Source organism: Chlorocebus sabaeus, chromosome 10 (genome assembly GCF_047675955.1).
Source record: "Chlorocebus sabaeus isolate Y175 chromosome 10, mChlSab1.0.hap1, whole genome shotgun sequence".
NCBI lineage: Eukaryota > Metazoa > Chordata > Mammalia > Primates > Cercopithecidae > Chlorocebus > Chlorocebus sabaeus.
In genome coordinates this window covers 92765106-92790600 of record NC_132913.1, presented here as the reverse complement: position 1 = coordinate 92790600, position 25495 = coordinate 92765106, and the positions used below count along the sequence as shown (strand labels likewise).

The 25495-nt window shown below is 38.7% G+C and overlaps 1 protein-coding gene across 5 annotated transcripts in view; it reads right to left on the bottom strand.

The window, feature by feature from the left end:
- PARD3B (par-3 family cell polarity regulator beta) overlaps positions 1-25495 on the bottom strand; it is a 1089129-nt gene that overhangs the window by 307396 nt on the left and 756238 nt on the right. For all 5 annotated transcript variants that reach the window (XM_073019963.1, XM_073019966.1, XM_073019964.1 and 2 more), the window contains 2 exons: positions 23311-23517; positions 22346-22583 (listed from right to left, as the gene is read on the bottom strand). In XM_073019963.1, the coding sequence (XP_072876064.1) occupies positions 22346-22583; positions 23311-23517 (445 nt within the window). The remainder of the gene's footprint in view (positions 1-22345; positions 22584-23310; positions 23518-25495) is intronic.

The following is a 25495-nucleotide window of genomic DNA, read 5'->3' as shown; positions in this document are numbered from 1 at the left end:
CCTAAACATACTTAAAATTTCCTTGGTCTGAGTTGTGACAGCAGAGAGAAAACCTTAGCATTGACAATATCCTGGAAAAGCATAGATAAATGCAAACATTAAAAGTCTTCACCAAAAACAAACATAATTCTTATGTTGGGGAGGGCTATATTTAGTTTGCACTTGATGGGATCTATCTATAGAGTACTAGAAAGAAGACAATCTTTAATAAACACCCTTCCATAGTAGACATAACACTGCATCTATCTCCAAACCAGGATTTGTCCTGAAGAGGTCCCTGAGATATGAAAGGTGTTGAGATGGACACTCTTATGTCTCATTATTCCTTCCACAGAAGGTTACATTTTTACTCCAATGACAGAGATTTCCTTCAGGGTTAAATGTTGAATACATTAGTGGAAAGAATCAGAGGGCTGAATAAGAACATCAGCCATTTGTCAGGTAGGAAACATCAATAGACTGTAGAGGCCAGATTACATTATATAATGGTCCTTAGCTTCTTTTCATAGTTCCCTTTGTGAATTAGAAAAACATTATGGATGCTTTCTCCACAAAAATACACATACTCATGATTAAAATTCTGTACATAATTGTTAGGTAATCTCAGGACTGTTCCTAAGAAGTTGAGCTCTACATGTGCTTCATAAATACTGTGTCACTGCACGTGGATTCTCCAAGAATGTGGAAACATAAGATTTGTTTTCTAGACATTGTCTTTACCATTAACCCTGATAGCATACAGTTAAGCTGTAGGGTAAGAAGTGATGACATATCCACATTCTTAAACACTTATAGTGCTATCTACCTGTTTAATTTTAACAATGTTAAAAGAAGGTGTTAGGCCAGGCACGGTGGCTTACACCTGTAATCCCAGCACTTTGGGAGGCTGAGGTGGGCAGATCACGAGGTCAGCAGATTGAGACCATCCTGGCCAACATGGTGAAAACAGGCCTCTACTAAAACACAAAAAATTAGCTGGGCATGGTGGTGGGTGCCTGTAGTACCAGCTACTCAGGAGGCTGAGGCAGGAGAATCATTTGAACCCAGGAGGTGGAGACTACAGTGAGCTGAGATCATGCCTCTGCACTCCAGCCTGGCAACAGAGCAATATTCCGTCTCAAAAACAAAACAAAACAAAAAGAAAGAGGTGCTAATAATGACATAACAACACACGCTCCTTCTTTTTTTTTTTTTTTTTTGAGACGGAGTCTCACTCTGCTCTGTCACTGCAAGCTCCGCTTCCCGAGTTCACGCCATTCTCTTGCCTCAGCCTCCCAAGTAGCTGGGACTACAGGCGGCTGCCACCATGCCCGGCTATTTTTTATTTTTATTTTTTAGTAGAGATGGGGTTTCACCATGTTAACCAGGATGGTCTCGGCTGAAAGTTTCAAAGTGCTTCATAAAGTTGTATTATATTTTACATGGGAGATATTTGGGGCACAGACATTCAAAGATATATTTAACTCACAAGCACAGAACAGATTTCAGCAGCTCTATCTAATTAAATCTCATCATAGAGAAGGAAGAAAAAGATTCTGTAGAATGTTACTACTACTTCATATTTTTTTTGTTTCACCCAGAATCAAGCTATCTCCAGTTAGCTATATGGACAAATTGAGCAATATGTGGTCATGTGCATGAGTGTTGTTACCATCACATTCACAAAATTTTGGGACAGGCCAGTGATAAGCAACACTCATGGATACTACTGCTTTGTTTTTTGTAAGAGCTGGTGTGAATGTTCAGGGAATTGGGGACTTATTGAAGTGCTGGTCCTCGACAGATGTGCATCCCCACACCCTCCACCAGCTACACCTAACCTGTATTACTGTGCTCCATCTTCTCTCTCAAGACATAAGACCTTGATCTGGAGTGGTCTCTCCAGCATAATACACCCCAACTACCTAACAGATACAAGTAAAAAGACTGGCAGAATATGCTCTGTTTCTCCAGGCCTCTCTTCCTGACTAGGCAAATTATACATTTCTTGGATGAATCCACTATAACTTTCATAATACATTTATCTTTGCGCATTTATGTTTTCAAAATGTGTTTTCAAATGAATAGGTGTTGAAAAGAAAAAGTCCTAAGGTGATCAAAGACTGGTATGGCTTTTCCAGCCTTCCCTCCAGTCTTATCAATAAATCATTTGCAGCAAAATGGAAAAGATAACAAGTCTGAGAAAGAGATGGTATTCAATTTCTAAGGATCCTCCTGTGGCACAATTTTAACAATAACAAGCAGGACATTTTCCTATTCACCATTTCATTCAAGCACACTGCACTAAATTCAATGGGTAATGAGGCTTTATCACAAGGATGAGATATTTGCACCTATTTGCAGAGGTTTACTTCTGAAGCTTCATTAATTGTCAAAGAAGTACACCTCGCTCTTGGAAATGCGTACTCACTTACCAGGAGTCAACACTGACTTAATTTATGTTTTTAGATTAGATAGTGATAATATAACCCCACAAAATGGTTTTCTTGACTTGTAATCATATTTGAAATTACCACCTTCCTTGTTTGTAATTTATGATTTTGCTATTTTGAGGTTTACTTGAGGCCAACTCTTGACTTATCTCAAAAATATAATAAAATGATACAGTGATATAGTCCTAGCTCCAAAGTACATTTAAGGGTAAAAAGAAATCAAGTTTGTAACTACTCTTGAGTTAGTAAGAGATACACATTCATATGGTGGGGGCGGGGGGTACAGGAGGCAGGGAGAGAGAGAGAGGGACAGAGAGGGGAAGAGAGAGAAAGAGAGAGAGAATGCTACAGTTAATTCAGAAAAATGTTAATATCTGAGGAATCTGGGCGGAAGGTATGAAGAAATTCTTTGGGCTATATTTTTGTAGCTTTTTCTATAAGTCTAAAATTATTTCATAATACAAAGTTTAAAAAAAATCTAAGTTTTGAAGTTAAAAAGACATAAATGAGAAAATGAATCAAAGAATACACTCTCAGACACAATTACTATTTCCTTCAATCTTGTAAATCAACAATCAATACTCAAACACTTTTATTGTTTAATGCGGCTGGTCTATTGGCAACATATATTACAAAAACCATCATCTCTAAACTGTATTAATGTTTTAGCTACAGTTATCATCAATTATTTAAGACCTACTTCCTAAGCAGATTGTTAGGCTAGAAAGCAAGATTTTCAGAGAAGGTAGGGAGAACTATGGAAAGGGAACAAAAAATAATTTTATACTAGTAAGAGAATGCTTTCTGAGTGGTCTAGAAACCCTGAGTGTATGTATTTAAGACAGTATTCTTCTCTTTAGTGCCTATACACCAGAAATGGTATGACCAAAAGAGGCAGCTTTCCCCCAGTGTATGTATATCAGCAAAATAAAGGAACAAATTATTGAAATATTGGCCCAGCTAGACTTTCTTCCATTAACAATCAGTTGAGACACATTTTTAAAGCAACAGCTTAAATGAATGGCTGTGTGTCTGTAATAATTTTGACTTAAAATGTCAACTGGATTTGAGATGCCATGTGCATTTAATCAATGTCTCTATATTGTAAAATAAATATACTTCAGCGTGACTGCTGTGCCAGCCATAAATCATAATTCACAAAGACAAGAACATCTTATCCTCTCTATTGATAGTCGTTAATGACAATACTGATTAAAATGGCATCTGCCTGCCATATTATTGTTAAACAGTCTATTAGAATTTCTACTACATCCTATAACCTACCACTCTTTCCCTATGTGCTGATACGTCTCTTATGGAATAAAACATGATAGACAGTTAGATTTAGAGTTTAACACTTAAAATGCAAAACCGAAAAGCAGAGCTCACTAGTGCATTCTAACATATATTATTTCCAAAATTAAGAGAGTTCCTTCCAGCCTAGATTCCTGTGTTCAAGGCAGTGTTCAAGGACTTTTTCCTCTCTTTTAGAATTAATATTTGAGTTTTTCTTTCCTTCTTTCTCTCTTTTTATTTTTCTTTTTTTTTTTTTTGTGAGATGGAATCTCACTCTGTTGCCCAGGCTGGAGTGCAGTGGCATGATCTCAGCTCATGACAACCTCCACCTCCTGGGGTTCAAGTGATTCTCCTGCTTCAGCCTCCCAAGTAGCTGGGATTACAGGCATGCCACCACATTTGGGTAATTTTTATATTTTTAGTAGAGATGGGGCTTCACTATATTGGCCAGGCTGGTCTCGAACTCCTGATCTCAAATGTTCTGCCCGCCTTGGCCTCTCAAAGTGCTGGGATTACAGGCATGAGCCACCACACCCAGCTGAGTTATTCAAAATAAATATTTTGGGCAAAAAAGAAAAAAACTACAGGAGGAAAAACATTAATTGTCATTTGAATGTCACATGAGCCTATGGAAGCAGCTGTAAGTAAAAACTGATTGTTAGTTACTATTTCTAGAATGGATTTCTCACCATCAAGAATTAGCTCAGCAATCCATTGTTGAATATACACGATCAGCAAGGCAAGAACAGCAGCAAATTTGGTGCCTAACACTGTAGAATCACTGGGAAGGGAATTAGAGAGAGTCCCACTAACCAGGATGAAAAATGGCTAGGGAAATCACACAAAAGCACAGAGGCTAACTTAGAGAGGTCAGCCAGGTAGTCTAGAAGTAGTCCATTCAGGTATATTCTGCCAGGTACACAGACCATAGCAGTAAGGAAGGCAAATGACAGAAAAATACTTTAAAGTCAGATAAGATACATGAGGTTCAAAGAAAAAGGTCCTATAACTGTGGATGTATAGGGTTGAAAAACAGAATCAAGTGTTCTAGAGATGACCAGTCAGAAATAAGCAAGCTTTACTATGCCAGTGCTCTAGTCTAAGAAAATGGACTTCAGAGTGGGGCTTATGCAGGACTGAGGATTCTAGGCAATGCTACGGGAGCAGATCCCAGAGTAGAAGCCAAGGTGCTAGGGAGGTAGTACTTTGTTTAGGAGGCATGTTTGCTCAGTGCTCTACTGGTTTATTGAATTCTGTAGCTGGGTGACCAGATGCCAGATATAGAAAGCATTTATACCAAGCTGACCAAGGTCAGGGGAGAGGCTACTGAAAATCAATCTATCTCTGTGTTTAGTTCACAGAGGACCAGGAGGAACCTGAAAATGAGGCTATATATGGGAGAGGATATGAGAAGAAGGGAAAATGTGGCAAATGCGGAGGTACTAGGGAGAACATAAAAATGCTAAGACATGGTTCTTTTATTTCAAGTGATGATAAAAATGGTGCAAAATACCAAGATGATCCAGACTAACTCTAATGCCAGTCTAGAGGAATCAGGCCTGGCCATGACTTCTCCATAAAATGTGGCCTGAGCTTGTTGTTGACACTAAGATGCTGGGTTAGGTGGAGTTAGAAGGCTGATCAAAGGATTGCAACTCTCAGGAAAGGGAGTTTGATCAGCCCAGGGGATGAGAATCACTTACCATGTCCCCATGTCTGCATTTGTTGAAATAATTATTTGGTACCTTTGCTCATTTTTAACAATGCAAGAACTATCATTTGTATAAATGTTAAGTGCCTGGGTTTGGGGATTACCCTTTAGTTTTCTGTGAGTTTCTCCCTCTCCCCATCACAATATAGGGAAAGAAGTTGTATTGAAAACAGCAAAGCAAAATTAAAGTGAAAAGGTAGGATACATAGGACAAATATTCTGATAGCAAGTTCTAATTAACCTGTCAAAGATTCTTTCCCAAAGTGCGATAGTCATTACATCACCTGACATTTAATGCCCTCATAGCATGGGAATAACGAAGGCATGACAGAGCTAGGGAGGGGAATATGACATCCTGTCCTGGTATAGTGTGTCTGGGTCAAAGGTCTAGGAAATTGGTCTAAGTCCTCCGTCTTTCATTTTGTAGTCCATCTTTTTCATAAAAGCTGTTCATTCCCACACTTTGAAAATTCCAGGAGGCATAAGGAAAGCAGAACAAATCTATGATATTGATTTTCTACTATACATTGACTAGAGTTCAAATTTAAAGTGGAAAATTATAGTCCCTGGGGGAGAAGAAACCTATCAATGGGAGGAACCTCATACCAAAAGCCCTAGAATTAGGGTTTTTACTGTTCACTGGTGGGTTTGTCTGCAATCAAAGTTGCAACCATTATTTCTGGTCGATGTTCCCTCCAGCTCTTTCTTTTTTGAGTTTTGAATTATATAATATTTTTAAGAATTCTTTTGTTGGCAAGTGGGATGCTGCTTTTAGTTATTCTCTGCTGAGACATTTCTACTTTAATTTCCAGAGCTATGTGGCTTTTTCTAATACCAAGAAAGCCTTAGGAGAACAGACAGCAGCTCAAGTTAAAGCAAGCACAAAAAACCTCATATAACAGAAAAGTTCACTCACGTTTTCTTTTATACTGTCCACTCTTCTATATACATTTTAAATTTGTTGTATATGGTTTTTAAATTTGTAGCATTAAAAAATTACTTTTAATTTTCATTTTATTTTTCAGGTAATTGTTATGACTATATACACTGGCATGTAAACAAAGAATGGTGAGGGAAGGAAGAAGAGAGAGGAAGGATCAGATAAAATTGGGTGTGCAGAATAGGGTGATTGACTGGCCCAGTTTCCTTAAAACTGAGGAGTTTCCTGGGGATGAGATTTTCAGTGTTCAAACTGGGATGAGTTGGTTACCCTACTTCAAACCGAAGGACACCAATGTATGAATATATATAAAGGCTATAGTTTCCATTTTGACAAGTTAATAGTCTTGGTCTATTTTCCTGAATTCAGTCCCATTTCACTTTGTGATACTGACTTTTCAGCTAATCAACCCCTTTCTATTTTAGCCCATAGACATATCTATCCCATAATCAGTTTCAACCAATGACCAAATAGATGATGACCATGATGATAATTTATACATGTATTGCAAGTAGATAAGAAGTATGCATCTTCCAGACAAAGAAAAACTTTCATTCAAGAAGGCAGTTACAGAATTAAGGTTGGAAATCCAGACATCTTATTATGCAGTATTTTTACTGAGTACACTGCAAGTGGTTTAACCAACATTTATGTAACTCAAAGATGCTCTGGTTATTATCTAAAGGGGTTTAGTCAATTTTATGGCATTTTAATATTAGAACTATGCCCTACCACACTTTGAGGAAAGGTTGTGGGCACTAGATTTTGAGCATAATGAAAAGACATTTGTCTTGTTCACTGTGGTATCTCCCAACCAAGTACTAAGACTGTACTTATTAGGTAATCAATATTTGTTGGATGAATGAAAGATGATGTTAGAAAAAAATAAAAGATTAGTTTCATATTTATCACAACAGGCTTGTTGTGTACTTAGCAGTTGTTTGCTCAATAGTATTGAATAAATTATTTCAGAAAAGATCAGAGATTTCTCCATTTTACCTAGAAACGCAGTTTGAAAGAGGACATTGAAAATTCATTCATTTAAAAAAAAGGCCTGGAGTAGGTTTTTTAGGGGTAGAGGTAGAGAAGGGCATATATACGAATTTAAACTCCAATTATGGTGATAACCTCATAGTTTAGCTCTTACTTTTAAATCCTATTTTCATTGCTAATGATTTCATATTTATGGGTCATCTTAATCAGATACTGAGTTTAAGTAAAAGGATCATGTTGTATATTTTTTCTGGGTTTTCCCAGAGAGTAGTGCTTAATAGATATTCAAATAATGAGCTGATTGGCAAATCTTTTTCATATCATTTTAGATGGATATTTATCCTTCCTACTTTTAAAGTACTTCAGGGAGGTCAATTCTACAACCTGTTCAGAAACCTCATTCCAGTGCTTAACAACTGTCTTCTTTTTTATATCTAACCTCATTTTTTCCCCGTTAGTGATTTTGGCCCATTTTCTCTAACACTGTCCTCAGTGGAAATGGAGAACAGCTGGTTACTATTGCCAGTTAACTCATCCTTCAACCTTTTCTTCAAGCAGAAATTAAAAAAAATAATTAACTCCCAAGGCAGCTCACCCTCTTTCTTATTTTTGAACCACTTCTACTGTTTTCATTATTTTCAATACTATTATCAAGAATGACTAAAGGGGCACAACACATTAATACCCAAATAAATCTACTCCAATTAGCTCACCATATAAACCAGCCAGTCACTCAGCAAAAGATTATTAGGGGCCAAAACAGAGAAAAACATTGTGGAGGAAGTCCCTCTGCTTAGAGGAATTTACAATTTCATTAAGGGCACAAGACAGATGTGTAAACTAAAAACTAAAAAGCAAGCAGGCCCATGGGAAGTACTCAGTGGAAAAACTCAGACTGTAAGAAAAAATTTGATGAGAAAGACAGAAATGCAAATCAAAGAATTCATAAAGGAGATGGGGCTTGAGGTGGCTTTCAGAAGCCTGGCAGGCCTCAGAGGAAGACGGTCATTCTAAGCAATGGTGTTATCTTAGCATTTCCCAAAGCTTGTTTTGGGTAACAGTGAATAGAATAAGAGTGAATAATCTGGTTAGAGTGGAAAATTGTAGAGAGAAACACTAGAACAAACAAACAGGAACAAGAATATAGAGGGCACTGAATGCCAAACTAAATAGTATGATTTTTCTAGAGGTCCCTGGGACTGGCTGCATTAGAATCATCAGGGATTCCCAGGCCTCATATCAAATCTAATGAATTACAGTCTCTGATAATGAAACCCAGGAATCGATAACAAGCTCTGTAGATGATACTAGGGTACAGACAGACTTTGAGAACCACTAGGTAACTGGGAAACAGCTCGGCTCCCAGGGCAGAATACTACTAATGGATTATATTTTAAGAACTTGCTATGTGCCAGGCATTTATCATCTATTATCTAGTTTAGTCTCGTGGCAACTCTATTAGGTAGATGCTACTATTATTTCAATTTCACAAGAGAGGAACCTGAGGCACAGAGTGGGTAAGCTGAAAGGCTAACAGCTAGATGGAAGTAGAGCTGGATTTGAGCCTAAGTAGAATAATTCCAGAGCTGCTCTCTTTGCTACTACGTTACATTGCGTTTTTGTGTGGAAAGCGTTCATAAAATATCTAATAACTGAACAAATGAATGATTGGTAGCTATGCCTAGAAAGAACAGGAATGAAGAAATGAATGAAGCAGGTAAATCAGTTAGTAGGTTATTGCAATAATCTAGTCATCAACAACAAATTGAATTAGAGCAGTGGCAGTGGAAGTGGAAAACAAGGGCTAGATATAAGAGACAGTATTTTGTGAATATCAAGATTGTTGACTGATGGAAGGGGGGAGATGGGAAGTGGGAGGCATACCAGACATCACGGGATTCTTGGCAGTGCCTCAACAGAATTGGGGAAATCAGGATGAGCTGGTGACTTAGATGGGTAGATTCTGAATTAGATTTTAGACATGTTGAAGCTGAGGTTGTGGTAGGGCCACTGTGTAGAAATGATCAGCAGATAGCTGGAGAAGCAAAATTGGACTGTCTCCAAAATCCTGGTGGATATTATTTAGCAGGATTGAGATAATAGTCCTCAATGTGCAATGAAATATTTGTATATCTCCTATCTATTTTTCAATGTATGTATCTCTCATCTGCTTTTAATTGTTCTGGGAAATCTCTTTTCTATTCTGTGAGGAAAACAGTTATAGTTATTATTTCAAATATTCAGGTCTCCCCGCTTCATTAGGAACCATCTCATGTTATTAAATTACTGGTTTGATGTTGCCTTAAGTAAGGAAAATCCAAAGGATGGCAAAAATAAGTTTGGGTGCTACAGAGTATAAGAAAGTATACACTGAAGCATGGCTGGTGTCAATGCATTTTTAGATGCTGACACCATAAGAGCAAAAGCCAAAAGGGGTCTTTGTATCACTAGCAGTTCACAGGCTCTACGGAGGCTGCCTCACTTCTCAGTGTCTCATTCTTTATTATATGCAAAGCAAAGCTATTTGCCACATTCATCTCTCAGGCATCTTGAAGATGGATGTTAGTAAATTACATTGAAGTTCTCAGATAAAAGGTACTAAACAAAGAACGGATTCCATTTGCCCCCCAAGCAAATTATTAAATCTATACATGTCATTATCTAATAGTATTAAGTAAACATCCCACAAGGACACGACATTGAGCTGGGCACGGAACAAGGTAAATTAGGCAAATACAGTCCCACCAGGAACTCAGGAATGTTTACATGTATATGAATAAAACTGTCATTAATATATTTTATTAGTTATTTAATATGAGTATGCAAATAAGTCCATTAGGAAATCTTTTGCATTTTATTAATCCAGCATCTTAAATAATTATATTTAACCTCAAATGCTAATAAAGTTTATTTATTAAAGTGTATCTTCTATCTTAGTACCTATGAAAGTTCCTTTTAGCATATCCATTTCTTTAAAAGTTAAGCCAATATTTTATCCACTGGACTTCTGTTCTGATCTGTTAACAAATCTAAACCTCATTATCCAAGAAAAGTAATGAGATAAAGGGGTCTATCCTTCTTCAGGGTTCTTTGTAATTCACATTAACGTTAATGGGAGCTGTGCACGCATATTAGGAGAAGAGAGTTTGAATCAAATAAATAAGCCTTTTGGTTGATACTCTATGTGGTCATTTTTTTATTGTGATAAGTATGACAAAATCATTTTACTACTTTGGACAGCTGTAAACAGAGTTGCACAGCAATCAAGATTACATAGGGTAGGAGGGAAGGCACGGATGCAGCAATCAGATTTTTAAATGATTTTGAAAACAAGGTTCCTGTACATTTTCATACCAATTAACCCCATCCATGCCCTTGCCCCTCCATGAACATGTGCTAAAAAAATAGAATGATAAACAAACACTTGCAGATATGCTTGACAACTGGAAAATATTATTAAAGTCAGATATTAAGTGAACTCTGTGTGCTGGGCACCACGACAGCTCATCTGTCTTTGTATTCAGCCCATCAGATGAGTAGCCCACCTGTCTCTGGGTCCTCTTTTAGCTAAGAAATAAATGCCAACCAAACAATCCTAAATGTGCTTGATCTAAATTTAATCTATACTTAACATTTTAGTTATCATACTTGCATCTATCGCCATCATTTTATATCACTTGCCCTATTCACACAGCACTCTCTCTCATTTCTTTACATTCTCATGTTCACAATCTATCCATATTATGGTTCTAGTTTTTCTCTCTGGTGCTTAGTTGTAAGCCAAGAAAAGCAAGGATGTATAACACATAAACATATAAATATTATCAGCGATCACACCACTGGGTTTAACACAAGTCAATATCAGTATATTACACTCTCTACTTTGCAATTCCATTATAGGCTCAACACCGCTGGTCATAAAAAGTAGTATTCTGGGCCCAGGCCTGTGATAGTAATAATGAAAAAAAAGGGTCATTGCTCTTTCCAACCCAAATGAAAAATTAAAATTGCTAGGGTATTTAGCTCAAAGGAAAATTGGCAAATTAACAAAATGAAGAAACAAAATATTCATGGCTCACATTGTGAAAGAGAAAGTAAATAATTTAAGATGGGCTGAGGAGATAGAATTCAGTTACCAAAGAGATAAAAATTGAGCCTAACTCAATCCCAACATGGTTTAGCATCAACTTCTTTTCCTCTGTAATCATAGATAACCATGGAGAACAATGGACGGCTGCACGGGTGGTGGCCTTCAACATGCAAATATCTCCTTTTTGCCATGGTCATATATTTGTCTCAGTCTCAGTGTATGCAGCCATTTTACCTTGATCTGTAAGGCTCTCTGTTGTCAATGTATTTCTCTACCTAGCTTGAAGCTGAATTAAGAACTTTGACCCACTTTGGCTTTCATTTTTCATCTGAAATTTCATGTTTCAAACCGGCCTCTACGTCATGAAGCAAAGCACCTTAACTCTAGCCTGTTGTTGGCCTCTTGCCTTTGGGGAAATGACTTAAAATTTCATTGGCCTGGCTACATTAGCTCAGTTACCCTTCATACCCATAAAGTTGAAGGGATACCCAGGTATTTTACAATCACTATCTGGAAAGAGGTAATGACAGGCTGTGACCACATTACATTTATTGTACATGAGACCTGTAACAGCTGCTATGGGATCAAGGTAAAGAGGAGAAATGTATGACAGATGTCATGTTCCCTGGTGACTTAAGTATTCAGTCTCTATCTAACCTAATTTAAAAACCAAGTCAAATGTATCTTTATGAGTAATGTATTACAGGACAACTTCAGAGCAGCCTGATGAAATAACTATGAGCCACACATTAAGAATACCAAGTCCAAAATCTATCTATACACTCTGGGCTGAAATATGTAAAGAAAGAAAGAAAAACAAAACAAAACAAAAAACTGTTTTCTCCTTTTGAGTCCCTTTCTATTTGTATTCTGCAATAGAAGGTTTTGCTTTTCACCAAGTGATTAAATAACCTTTGAAAACAGTTCATGGTTACACTGAGAAAGGGGTGACCCAAAGCTTATCAAATACAAATGATAGAATGATTTTAGCTATGTTATTTCTTTTTGTAGTTTATTATGCTAGGCGAGAGAATAGGCATCATGCCCACCTACATTACAAAATAGCAGTTAGAGGTAATCTAAAATCTGAAAGAAAAAGTTAGTGGGTTCCAGACGTATCTTGCTTGAGACAAAGGTAATATTTGACGGTCTTGGCTGTCTGAAGTGGAGCCAGAGGGGGAAGACAAGAGGTAATGTCTATCATTCCATAAAAGAAGATATACGAATAGCCAAGAAGTATATGAAAAACTGCTCAGTGATATCACTAATCATCAGGGAAATGCAAATTAAAACCACAATGAGACATCAACTCACACTTGTTAAAATGGTTATTAACGTAAACATGAAAGATAAGTGTCGGCAAGGATGTGAAGAAAAGGGAGCCCTTCTAACACTGTTGGGAATGTAAATTATTACAGCCATCATGGAAAACAGTGTGGATGTTACTCAAAAAGTTAAAAAGAACTACCATATACTCCAGCAATATCACCATTAGGTATTTAAAGGAAATGAAATTGGTATGTCGAGAAGATATCTGCACTCTCATGTTAACTGCAGCACTATTCACAACAGTCAAGGCATGGAATCAACTTAAGTGCCCATCAGCAGGTGAATGGATAAAGAAATGTGGTATAAACACACAATGAAATATTATTCAGCCAGTCAGGCATGGTGGCTCATGCCTGTAATCCCAGCACTTTGGGAGGCCAAGGCAGGTGGATCACAAGGTCAGGAGTTTGAAACCAGCCTGATCAATATGGTGAAACCCTGTCTGTACTAAAAATACAAAAATTAGTTGGGTGTGGTGGCAGGCACCTGTAATCCCAGCTACTCAGGAGGCTGAGGCAGGAGAATTGCCTGACCCAGGAGGCGGAGGTTGCAGTCAGCCGTGATCATACCACTGCACTCCAGCCTGGATGACAGAGTGAGACTCCGTCAAAAAAAAAAAAAAAAAAAAAAAAAAAAAGAGAGAGAGAAAGAGAGAGAGAGAAAGAAAGAAAAAGAAAGACTATTCAGCCATTAAAAAGTAGAAAATCTTGTCATTTGCAGCAGCATGGATGAACCTGGAGGACATTATGTTACGTGAAATAAGTCAGACACAGAAAGACAAATACCATATGACCTCACTTATATGTGAGGTGTATAAAGGTCTAACTCATGGAAACAGAATAGAATGATGGTCACCAGAGGCTAGGCTATTGGAGGGGTTGAAGAAATGTTGGTCAAAGGACACAAACTTTCAGCTAGACAGGAGGAATAAATTTAAGCAATCTATTATTCACCATGGTGACTACAGTTAATACCTCTTGTACTTGAAACTTGATAAAAGAGTAGATTTCCCAGAACTTTGGGAGGCTGAGGTGGGTGGATCACAAGGTCAGAAGATCGAGACCATCCTGGCTAACAAGGTGAAACCCCATCTCTACTAAAAAAAAAAAATATAAAGAATTAGCCGGGCATGGTGGCAGGCTCCTGCAGTTCCAGCAGCTTGAGTTGCTGAGGCAGGAGAATGGCGTGAACCCGGGAGGCGGAGCTTGTAGTGAGCCAAGATGGCGCCACTGCACTCCAGCCTGAGTGACAGAGCGAGACTCCGTCTCAAAAAAAAAAAAAAAAAAGAGAGTAGATTTTAAGTGTTCTCAGCACAAAAGAAATAAGTACGTGAGGTAATGGATATGTTAGCTTGTTTTAGACATTCCACATTGTGTGTATATATATTAAAACATCGTGTTGTATACCATAAGTACAGACAGTTTTTACTTTCCAATTAAAAATAGATGATAGATAGATAAGAAGTAATGTCTATCAAGTCGGCACTATATTGACAGCTTTGCTTACCTAAACTGTTTAACTTAAATTTCACAACAACGGGGAAAGGATGTTATTATACTTAGTTTGCTGATGAGGAGGTGACTGAAACTCAAAGGGACTCATGAAGGCCACAGAGCTTGTAAGGGAAAGATTTTTAATTAGGTTCAGCATTAATTTGGTGGTAGTGAAGGCCACAGAGCTTCTAAGGGACAGATTTTTAACTAGGTTCAGTGTTAATTTGGCTAATTTGGTGGCGTGTGTTTGTGGTGGTAGTGGTAGGTGTGATGTGTGTGTAGGAGTGTTCTTTTTAAAATAATTCACAGCAGGATGTCTTTATATAGAATTCCCCTAGTTTAAATAAAATAGATAGTATATTTTAGAATAAAATGAAGTAAACATATATGCCTTAGAATCTGCGAAGCTTAGGAACAAAAAGTTGACGCCTCTAGATTGTTAAAAATACCTTTGCTTCAAGGGTTCATGATTTAGCTTTGTCTGATGCTCCACTATGTAGAAACTGAACAAGTCTATCTTTGAGGTATGCCTGCATTATCTGAGTTGAGAAGAAACAATAAAGAATATCCAGCTGATGGGGTAGAGGAACAGAGTTGATCCAATCACCTGCAAACCAAGTTCACCATTTACATTACTGTCCACCTATCTCAGAATGTTTACCACAGGTATCCTAGGGCTTTGTGTACTAAAACAGACACAGTTTGGGTTAGTTTTTTGTTACAGCTCTATGTGGAGTTGGTTTAAAAATAACCTTCCCATATTTATATGTTGCACAAAAGAAAACAAAAGCAGGCATAAAGTGATTTGGCTTTAGTACCATAGTGTGCTGAATTCTGATAATGTATCTGCTGAAAATTCAGTGTAGCTTGGGCAGTGTGCAGTGTGAACTCTATTCTGCTGTTAGACCATCAACAAGGGTGGGATGACACCATTCTTTCTGCTTTACCTTTTTCATAGCACCTACTACAATTTGGAATCATATCAATTATTTTGGATTAGTTTATTCTCTCCCCTTCACTGGAATATAAATTCCATGAGAGCCATGGCCTGGATGTCTTGCTTGACACCATGTAAATTGACCGTTGATTCCCTTGAGCTGATGGGGTACTGGATTGTCCCTGAAATATCTAGTGAATATCTCCTTCACTCCCTGGGTAATCCACTATTACAAATAGTTTACGTGTTTATGTAATTTTTATTTTTTTTCTGAGACAGTCTCACTTTGTTGCCCAGGCTGGAGTGCAGTGGCACGATCTCTGCTCACTGCAAGCTCCGCCTCCTGGGTTCACGCCATTCTCCTGCCTCAGCCTCCCAAGTAGCTGGAACTACAAGTGCCCGCCACCACACCCAGCTAATTTTTTGTATTTTTTTAGTAGAGACGAAGTTTCACCGTGTTAGCCAGGATGGTCTCAATCTTCCGATCTTGTGATCCACCCGCCTCGGCCTCCCAAAGGGCTGGGATTACGGGCGTGAGCCACTGCACCTAGCTGCTTTTGTTTTAATCTCACCACAATGAACTCAAAAGTCTTTTGTCCTTCCTTCTTTATTAAGACAGGAAAAGTGCTGTTAAAGCAGGACTTGGTTGCTCTCTGTCAAGTGCCTAGAACAGTGCCTGACACAAAATAGAGCTTTAATAAATTAACTGATAAGTTGATTTAATTATTAATTATAATAAATTAATAAATGTAGCATAAAATAATTATTAATATTCTTGGCAAGGACAAGGCTTTCAATAAATGTTACTCATCAAATGATATGGGCAAATACATTTTAAAAGCAAAGATGAAGTTCCTATTGGCAGAGTTTGCACTTGGTTCCTCATTAGTCTAGTAAAAAGGAGTTTGCAAGGCATAATTCCTTTTAGGACCAAATTTTATAAAAGGTGTAGAAAAACGAATCTGAACCATATCAAACCTTTCCACTCAGTGTCCAAAATAAGTTCATAGTTCAAAGGTTTTTGGAGTGGCCCGTAATACCAAAAAGAGACAACAGCAGCTATTATATTAAAAAATGGATTTGAACATAAATCTATGACAGAATTTAGTTTTAAGTAACATGGGGATTGACAAGGTTATTGACTAAGAAATCAGAAACTAATCTCTGGGTTTTCCACGTTAGACAAGGTAAAATTTTCTTAGTCAAAGGATATTTCTCTTTGGCTCCTAGAAAAATCTGCTAGGCTCCAGGAAGGTGGCCTAGGACTGACAGCAATGGGCTTGTCTTTTAAAAAAAGTAGCTGGAGCTTCACCCTTTGGCTGAAAGGGATTATGAATGGTCTTTCCGCAGGTTAGTGCCATAAAGAGCACAATGTGTATGGAAGTCAAACACATAATGAAAAAATTTAAGCACAGAGCATACAGAGAAACTACAAAATTGGTAGGCCCTTGAGCTGCATAATTTTCCACAATAATAATAATTCATGGCCTATATAAGAACCACACTTGAATCATGCAAGGAGATAATTCTGAAATCAACAAAGTATAAGCATATTGGAATTAGACAACATGGACAAAGATATTAATTAAAGACATACTCTATAATTTTTTTTCAAAAGGATCTAGAGTAGGTTAAATTAAGAAGCTAAACTGTGCTACTACATATTATTGACACAAATGGACCAGCTAATATCAGAAAAGTGCAAGCACTTAGCTTTTCACAAACAAGAACAGGAACACCGCTAAGGCATTCACACTTTCATGATGCAGGCCTTGGTGAGGACAGGGAGGCAGAATTTAAATCTTCACTCACCCCCTTGGCCAGGTGCCATTCTACATGGTATAACTGCATGACCCATCCCAAAACCCTATCTTCATAAATGCAGATAATGGAAAAAATAATACATATTTCAAACACACATCTAACTCCAAGAGAACCTTAAAGCAATCAATCTTTTTTAAATGAGAAAGAAACTAAGTCAATAGCATCTGAGCAACAGATGAGAATTAAAGCAAAATCTGTTGGCTAATGGTAACAGCTTTGTGTTCTTTGTTGTTGAAAATGTGCATGTAGCAGTAACTCCAATATGCTCACAAACTCAGATGCAAAAGGCTATGGAAAACAGTTGCTATTTTTACACGGAAGATAAAATCAAACACCACCTTTCAAATCTTAATTTTGCTAAAATCGTGGAAAGAAACAAAGCCCGAGGTGCTAAATGACTAAAGGATCCAGGGCCTGTGATTTCTACTATATGAAAATACAGAATATATTGGACAATAAAAGGGAAGAACCAGCACTGTATTATGGACAATGAAGTATGAACCTGCCAAATCAATAATCTGAAATAAAATATAAAGTTAAGGTTTAATTTAGTAATATTCTAGAAAATGGGATATGTGAAGCTCTAACAGTTTTTATATTTATAGACTATTTTAGTTAAATCTTTTAATAGTATTTTTTGTTAACACCTTAAAGAAAAAACTTTTCCTTATACATTACTATGATATTTTAAAAGCAGTAAAAATAATTATTATGATGATAACTATTATTAGTTTTTAATTTGATACTATAAGAAATTACAACAGTGGTTCAAAGAACACAACAGGGCTAAATCCAAGGGGTTCAAGGAGTTGTTAGGCTGCATTCCTTTCTACTGCTTCCCAGAGAGAATCCATTTCCTTGCCCTTTCCAGCCTCTAGAGGCTGCCCACATTTGTTGGCTCATGGTCCCCTCCCTCCATCTTGAAAGCCGGCAGCACTGCATTTCTCTGCACCTCACTTCCACAGTCACCTTTTCTTCTTTTACTTTGAAGGCCCCTTGTGATTACATTGGGCATATTGGGGAAAATGCAGTATAATCACCTTATGTTCAGGTCAACAACCTTAATTCCATCTGCAACCTTAATTTTCCTTTGTCATGTAACATAATATTTACACAGGTACTGGGGGCTGGGATGCAGACACCTTCAGGGGTCATTATTATGTTGGCTACAATAATTAACATTTATTGAATGTTTATTGCTTGCCAGGCACAGGTCTAAGCATGTTACATCTAATAAAATATAATTCTCATAAAAATGATAATTCTATTATGCTTCTCATGTTTCAGACGAAGAAACTGAGACAAAAGCAGTTAAGGAGCTTGCTCAGTGTTACAGAAGTGAAAATTAGAGAAGCCAGGATTGAACTCAGAAAGTACGTAGGCAGAGCCTGTAATTTTCACCTCTCAACTCCATCCCTTCAAAGACAAAATTCTTATCTAAATATATTGCAATTACATGTTGTCATTATCATCAAGATGGTTAACTCACAGTTCATAAATTCTGGCAATCCTAATAATTATTTAGAATATGGGCAAGTTTAAAATTCAAAATGGCAACTAGAAGGACAGAGTCTACAGAGGCCATCAGGACAAATATCTATTGGGACATCTGTCCCAATCTGGCATTTACTAGACTATAGATCATATGCAATAAATGCATGGGAGGCCATTATTTGAGCTCCTGGACTAGGCCACAGTAGACCAGACCAAACCAGAATGGAGTCACTCATGCTATGTGCCATATAATCAAATTGAACTTAGAAATGGGTCAGTTTCCCAAAATACGGGAGATTCTCAGCAACCAATCAAAGGAGGACCAGGGACATGAACTGGAATGATAAAGTCCCTCTACTTTAACCCTATAAGGAATGCAATTTGGAAATGAGCAATCCTCTTTTTGTTCCTTGTTTTTGCCTTCTTCAGTCTTGTTCTGCCTATGAAGCTCACACCTTCTGCACATCTCACTTAAGTGCCTTTCTATTCTATAGATGGGATGTGGACCAATTTATGAATCACTAATAAAAGCCAATTCAATAGTTGGAACTCAATTTGCTGAAATTTTGTTCTTTTTATTTTAATTTTAATTTTTTGAGATGGGGTGTTACTCTGTTACCCAGGCTGGAGTCCAGTGAAGGGATCATGGCTCACTGCATCCTCTACCTCCCAGGCTAAGTCAATCCTCCCACCACATCAGCCTCCTGAGTAGCTGACACTATAGGCATATGCTAACATGTCCAACTAATTTGTGTATTTTTGCTTTTTTTGTAGAAATGGGGTTTTGCCATGTAGTTCAGGCTTGTAACTCCTGGGCTCAAGTGATCTGCCCACCTCAGCCTCTCAAAGTGCTGGAATTACACGCCTGAGCCACTATGCCTAGCTGATTTTTTTTTCTATTTTGAGATGGAGTTTCGCTTGTGTTGCCCAGCCTGGAGTACAATGATGTGATCTCAGCTCACATCAACCTCTGCCTCCCAGGTTCAAGCGATTCTCCTGCCTTAGCCTCCCAAGTAGTGGGATTATAGGCATGCGCCACCACGTCTGGCTAATTTTGTATTTTTAGTAGAGACGGGGTTTTTCCGTGTTGGTCAGGCTGGTCTCGAACTCCTGACCTCAGGTGATTCGCCCACCTTGGCCTCCCAAAGTGCTGAGATTACAGATGTGGGCCACTATGCCTGGCCGAAATTTTGTTTTTTAATCGTCAGATACCTATGATGACATCAGGCCTGCTGGGGTAACCTCAGCCCAGGTGATAGCAGGACCTTAGCAAGTCTTGTCATAACACATCCAAGGGCAACATCATTCCCAAGATTTTTGAGCATGAGGAGCCCTGCTTGGCATTTCATGAGCACTGGAAATGTAATGGGAAGGCTCACTGGTGTGAGGATTATTTGTATTCCCTAAATGTCACTTACATATGGAATGATAGAACTTTCCTTCCTATGTGGAAATTGCAGTTGATGATCACAAAATGAGAACAAATGGTAATAAATACACCCAGCATTCTTAAATGAGATATCTCCTAAGGGTTTCATAAGAGGTGGCCAAACTGGCCCCTAAACCATCATCTCCCATCATTCACTTTCAGCCCATAGAAGTATAGTGATCAATTGATTTGAGAAGAAATTGTAGGAGTTAAGACAGTCATAGAAAGGGGTACTTCTGCCTCTAACCCCCAACAAAATAAGTGAGGGGACTATAAGAAAACCCCTCAGGGAATCTGGAGGTAATTGTATAACAGGAGATTGTCACCCCACTTCCTACTTATTTTGCGACTTGCAAAAATTGACTGCCTCCTCCCTTCCCCATGCATGACAGCATTCTTGGGAGAGTCTGATATATGTTCCTGGAGGAAGAGGCCCAGAGTGGTGTGGGACATGCCTGGAGAAGTTTGAAGATGCAAGGCTGGTTGGAACATCTCTATGACAGGGTGAGGAGGAGCGGAACAGTGGGAACAAGCTGTACTTGCATCATTTGGAGGGTGGGAGATCAGGAACTCTAGAAAGCCAGGTAGATGCTGTGGCTGTAAGTTAGGCTAGAGCGGTCTCAAAACGGCACTGTCCAAGAAATCTACCAATTGGGGTAAGGAGACTCAGGGGTATATGTCTGAGGTCAGAGGCTTAGGGGAATAGGTTAGTGGGAAAATGACCTACATTAGTGACTGGTATAGTTAGGAGCACTCTAAGAAAATCCACAAAAGTAGCCACAAAGGTTCCTTGATGGCCAGATTATACCAGATATGCCAGTTAAGTAAAATTCTATCCTATTGAACCATGTCTTTCTTTGTCTCCTGGTTCCAAAGACTGAGAAATGGGAGAAGGTAGAATCCTTCCTCCTACCATACCATAGGATACTCCTTGTGATTCAGGTCCAAGAGACAGAAAGGAAGAAAGCTTTCATTGATGTCGGATTGAACATTTTAGCCCCCAACAAACAAGTTGCCTTTTTTTTTTTTTTTTTTACCCAAAAGTGACCAGAAAGCTATCAGCCAGAAAGCTGAGATGTCAGGGTGTGGAGAAGGCAGCCTCAACAGTGCATACTTGAAGGGGAGAGAAGAAACAAAGCCATCTTCTGACTGTACCATGTTGAGCCCTGTCTAGTGAATGAATGTATAGCACATGAAGTCTTGTCTCACAACTATGCTAGGTCAGTAGAGCAGGTATGCTGGCCTCATTTTAAAAGTAAGGAAAGTAAGGCTCAGGGAAGCTAAGTAATGTGTGTGAAGCCCCATTGCTCATGTGTGGAGAGTCATGGATCCAGACTGGGGCATCTGAGCCCAGACCCAGTGACATCTCCCCTGTATCACAGTGCCTCTGGAGGTGACAAGTGATGTGCCCGGCCACTGCACACCTAGAGTCACAGAGGGATGAGGTTCATCTACCCTGACTCCCCTGCTTCAAAAGAGGTATTCCAGAGGTAACACGGAGGGCTTCCCCGCCTCTCACTTTCCCTGTGCTGCCAGAAGAAGTATTTATTTTCATAACACGTTGGTACAAAGGACTGCAGGCATTGTCCATGCCTCTACTAAGCATTGGCCTTTCTTTTATGGTGTAATCATAGTTCAGCCTTGAACTACTGGGCTCAAGCCATGCTCTGGCCTCAGCCTCCTGAGTACTTGGGACTACAGGCATGCACCACTGTGCCTGGCTAATTTTTTTTTTTCTTAGAAATACGGTCTCCTGCCTGTAACCCCAGCACTTTGGGAGGCCAAGGCAGATCACTTGAGGTCAGGAGTTCAAGACTCCTGGCCAACATGGCGAAACTCCACTCTACTAAAAATACAAAAATGAGCTGGGCGTTGTGGTGTGTGCCTATAGTCCCAGCTACTCAGGAAGCTGAGGCAGGAGAAACGCTTGAACCCAGGAGGCGGAGGTTGCAGTGAGCTGAGATTGCGCCACTGCACTCCAGCCTGGGCAACAAAGTGAGACTGTCTCAAACAAACAAACAAAAAAAATAGGGTCTCCCTACGTTGCCCAGGCTGGTCTTGAACTCTTGGGTTCAAACAATCCTCCCAGCCCCACAAAATACTGAGATTACAGGCATAAGCCTCCGTGCCTGGCAGTGTTGACCTTTCTTTGACAACAAACTTAAGACAGTGTCCTGTCATCACTGTGAGGTTCCCCAAAAAGCTCCTCTGCCTCTGCAGAAAGAGAACAAGTACAGTCACAGTTGAGAGCTGTATGCATTTAGCTGAATATGAGGGAAAGTATCCACTATTTTCTGGGTACAGACAAAGGAGTGATTTCACCAGGAGAGACAAAATGAGAAACAAACCCAACTTTGCCTTCAAAGCAGGACCATACCTCAGCATGGCGCTGAAGCCCTTCTTCTTTATTTTCCTTTCTGGATCTTCATTCTCCTCTTTGCGCTTTTTCTCCTTGACTTTCAATTTGCCCTTTTCCTTTTTCTTCTCCTTCTCTTTCGTTTTTTTGACTTTCCTGGCTTTATTTTCCATGTCCTCTAGCTCTGAGTTCCCCTGAGGGGCAGATTCACAATTCAGAGCTCCTTGGCCGGAGTGAGAGCTCTTATCAGACAGACCGTCTGTACAGAGAAAAAATAATCAATACCCATGGTCAGGGGCACATGCAGTTAGTATATAGAGAAACACTAACATGGAAAATGCTAAAGAATGAATAACAGCACTCTGGAGTTCTACCCTTCCATGTGGTTACTTGTGCCCTTTGAAGATCTGACTGCCTAAATCTGGTTACTTCGAGCAAGATTTGATGCTGGGAGTGGGGATGACCGGTTGCTTAGCTGGTAGTATGAAAGGCTTGATATGTGTTCAAGCAGTAATCTCTCTGAAAGCTGGCTTGTTAACCTTGATCAGCTCAGAAAGTTCGCATGCTGGGAAACAAACAGGGTGAGGAGGGAGTTTTGAGTACAAAATATCCCAACTGCTTCTACCCAATTAATGCAGTCAGAGTCTTTGGATTGATGCTGCCTCTAATGACTCGAATGAGAATGTCAAGAAATGCATACTTAGTGCTCCTACCCTAAGGGTAAATGACAGTTGGTCCTTGTAGAAAAGTGAAGGAGAACATTTCTTTAGCCTTGCACTGTAAAATAAATTGCATATTGCATTCTCCAATTCCATGTTCATTAAGCCAAAGGGCAAAACATATCAGGAAAATGAATTACTTTTAATATCAAAAATATAATTGTGATCCTTAAATCATTTTTTTCTGTAGTTAAGCACACATTCTTGCCCGTGATTTGCAGATAACAATGAGATGAGAAAGCCATTTAAGGAAGCATATTGTCCTACCAGCTTCTATTTCTTCGGGTCCATCGTAGGATTTGTCAATGGCTGCTCTAAAGCTCTCATTGCAGCCTCGGCCTCGAACCATGTGCGGCCGGGGCCTGTGAAAAGGAAGGTCATTCTTCCGGACCTCGGCCACCGCAGTCTGCAGACTCTCCAAGGAACTGGACTTTTTCAAACCCAGAGTTGGACCAAAATCTTTGCTTGGAGATTCTGGAAAAGAAAGGGCAAAAGGTCACCCCTCTTCTAATGGGGCAGTGTGGTGTAATCCTATTATTCTAAGAATATCTCTCTCTGGACATCCCAAAAAAGGGGTGTTAAGTGGGTGGGAGTTGGGGTTATATTCCAGCTTTACCACCTTTTGTGACCTCGAACAAGTGGTTTGACTTCTCTGAGCCTCCGTTTCCTTTTCTAAAGCTGTGATAAGATTTAATATGACTATATGTACATTTCTCTCTATGTAGAAGTGTATATGCATGTGTGTCTATAGGTATATACACACACATATGAATTTGAAAGGTTGTAGCTATTTGTAGAGACTATATATGAGTGTGAATGAGAGTGATTTCATATATGTGAATATACACACATACACACATGCATACTCACAGACACACACACAAACATACCAAGCACCTAACGTGACGAGAGCTTCTCTTCCAGTATCGTCCTAGCACTCCCATACTTGACAGCTTTTATCATTGCCATGGCTGCTCATATGATTAGTAAGGAACATACTGGGCATGGAAATAAAAGAACATTGAAGTGACTGTGATTTCTGTAATTAAACACTTTACCTTACCCTACTGGCTATTAATGTATGGTAACTGCAGTTTATTTAATCAATCAATCAATAATGCAAAGGAAGAAAGAAAACAACTTTTCCATGTTGATGCTATTGTTCTGAATGTATTCCTGTTTAATGCAATATAAAATTATAAAACAGAAAATATAAAGCACAACTGAATCTGAATCATCTCTTTTCTGGTATATAATGTTTTTCATTTGTGAGGTTTGCCTTGGCCTCTACCTGCCCCCTCCCACTCCATTCCCTGACCTCCATCCCCACCCCCAGCTAGTCTCCCAATTATCAATAACAGGATTAGGTTATATAAATATTAGCAGCACAAAGATTATCTTTAAAATGGAAGGAATTCTTTCAGGGCTCTTGTTTCTACAGTCAAAGCTTTTCCACCAGGAACACAGCTCATGTTCCTTTCCAGTTACGAAGGAAACTACTGTCATGAAGAGGCTAGACTTGCATTTCTGGAAATAAACGACTGTGTCATGTATCAATAGATGGAGTATTTATTAAGAATTATGTATGTAAAGTACCTACTTCAATGTTAGCACCTAGCAAGGCTCAATAAACGGCACTACCTTTTATTACTATCATCATTATTTTTGCTTCTACTATCATTGCCACTATGAACACTACTAGCAGCTTCACACAGGATTAAGGAATACAAAAAGAAGTACAACAAAGCTCTGATGTATATGTATATACCCATGTGAAGTGAAATAGCAATACGTACCTTTTCCTATGATCTGAACGAGTTAAAAATAGTCAACATAATGACAATAATCCTAATAGCTAACAAAGCATGGAGTGCTTACTCTGTGTTAAGCACTATTCTAAATGCCTCACCCACAGTAACTTATGATAATCCTTATAGTTGTGCTACTGGTACTGCCGTTAGCCCCATTTTACAGATTCAGAAATTGAGGCACACAGCATTGACATAACTTGTCTGAAGTTACACACTTAATAAGCATCCAGACCAGGAGCTGGGCTGAGGCAGCCTAGTTCCAGCTTTTCTGCTGTGTACCATGTACTTTACTGTCTAAAGATGTATTTGCTCTGCACCCTCTATTTGATTATGGTCAAATAGCTTAAACTGCCCTACATTTTCCTCATTTCTAAAATAAGAATATTAGGCTAGATTAACCCTGGAGCCTTGTCAAGTAGGCAAATTGCAAAAATTGGATATTGCTTTATAGTTTCATCATTAACTTAACAGGAGACAACTTTGCACTTTGAACAATATACAGGATGACAATAAACATTGCATTTTATAAACCCTACTGGCTATTAACGTAGGGTAAGTGCAATTCAATATTCAGTAAATTCAACAGAGTATATTCAATAAGTGCAACAGAGATAAGACTAAGCCAAAAAAAAAAAAATACA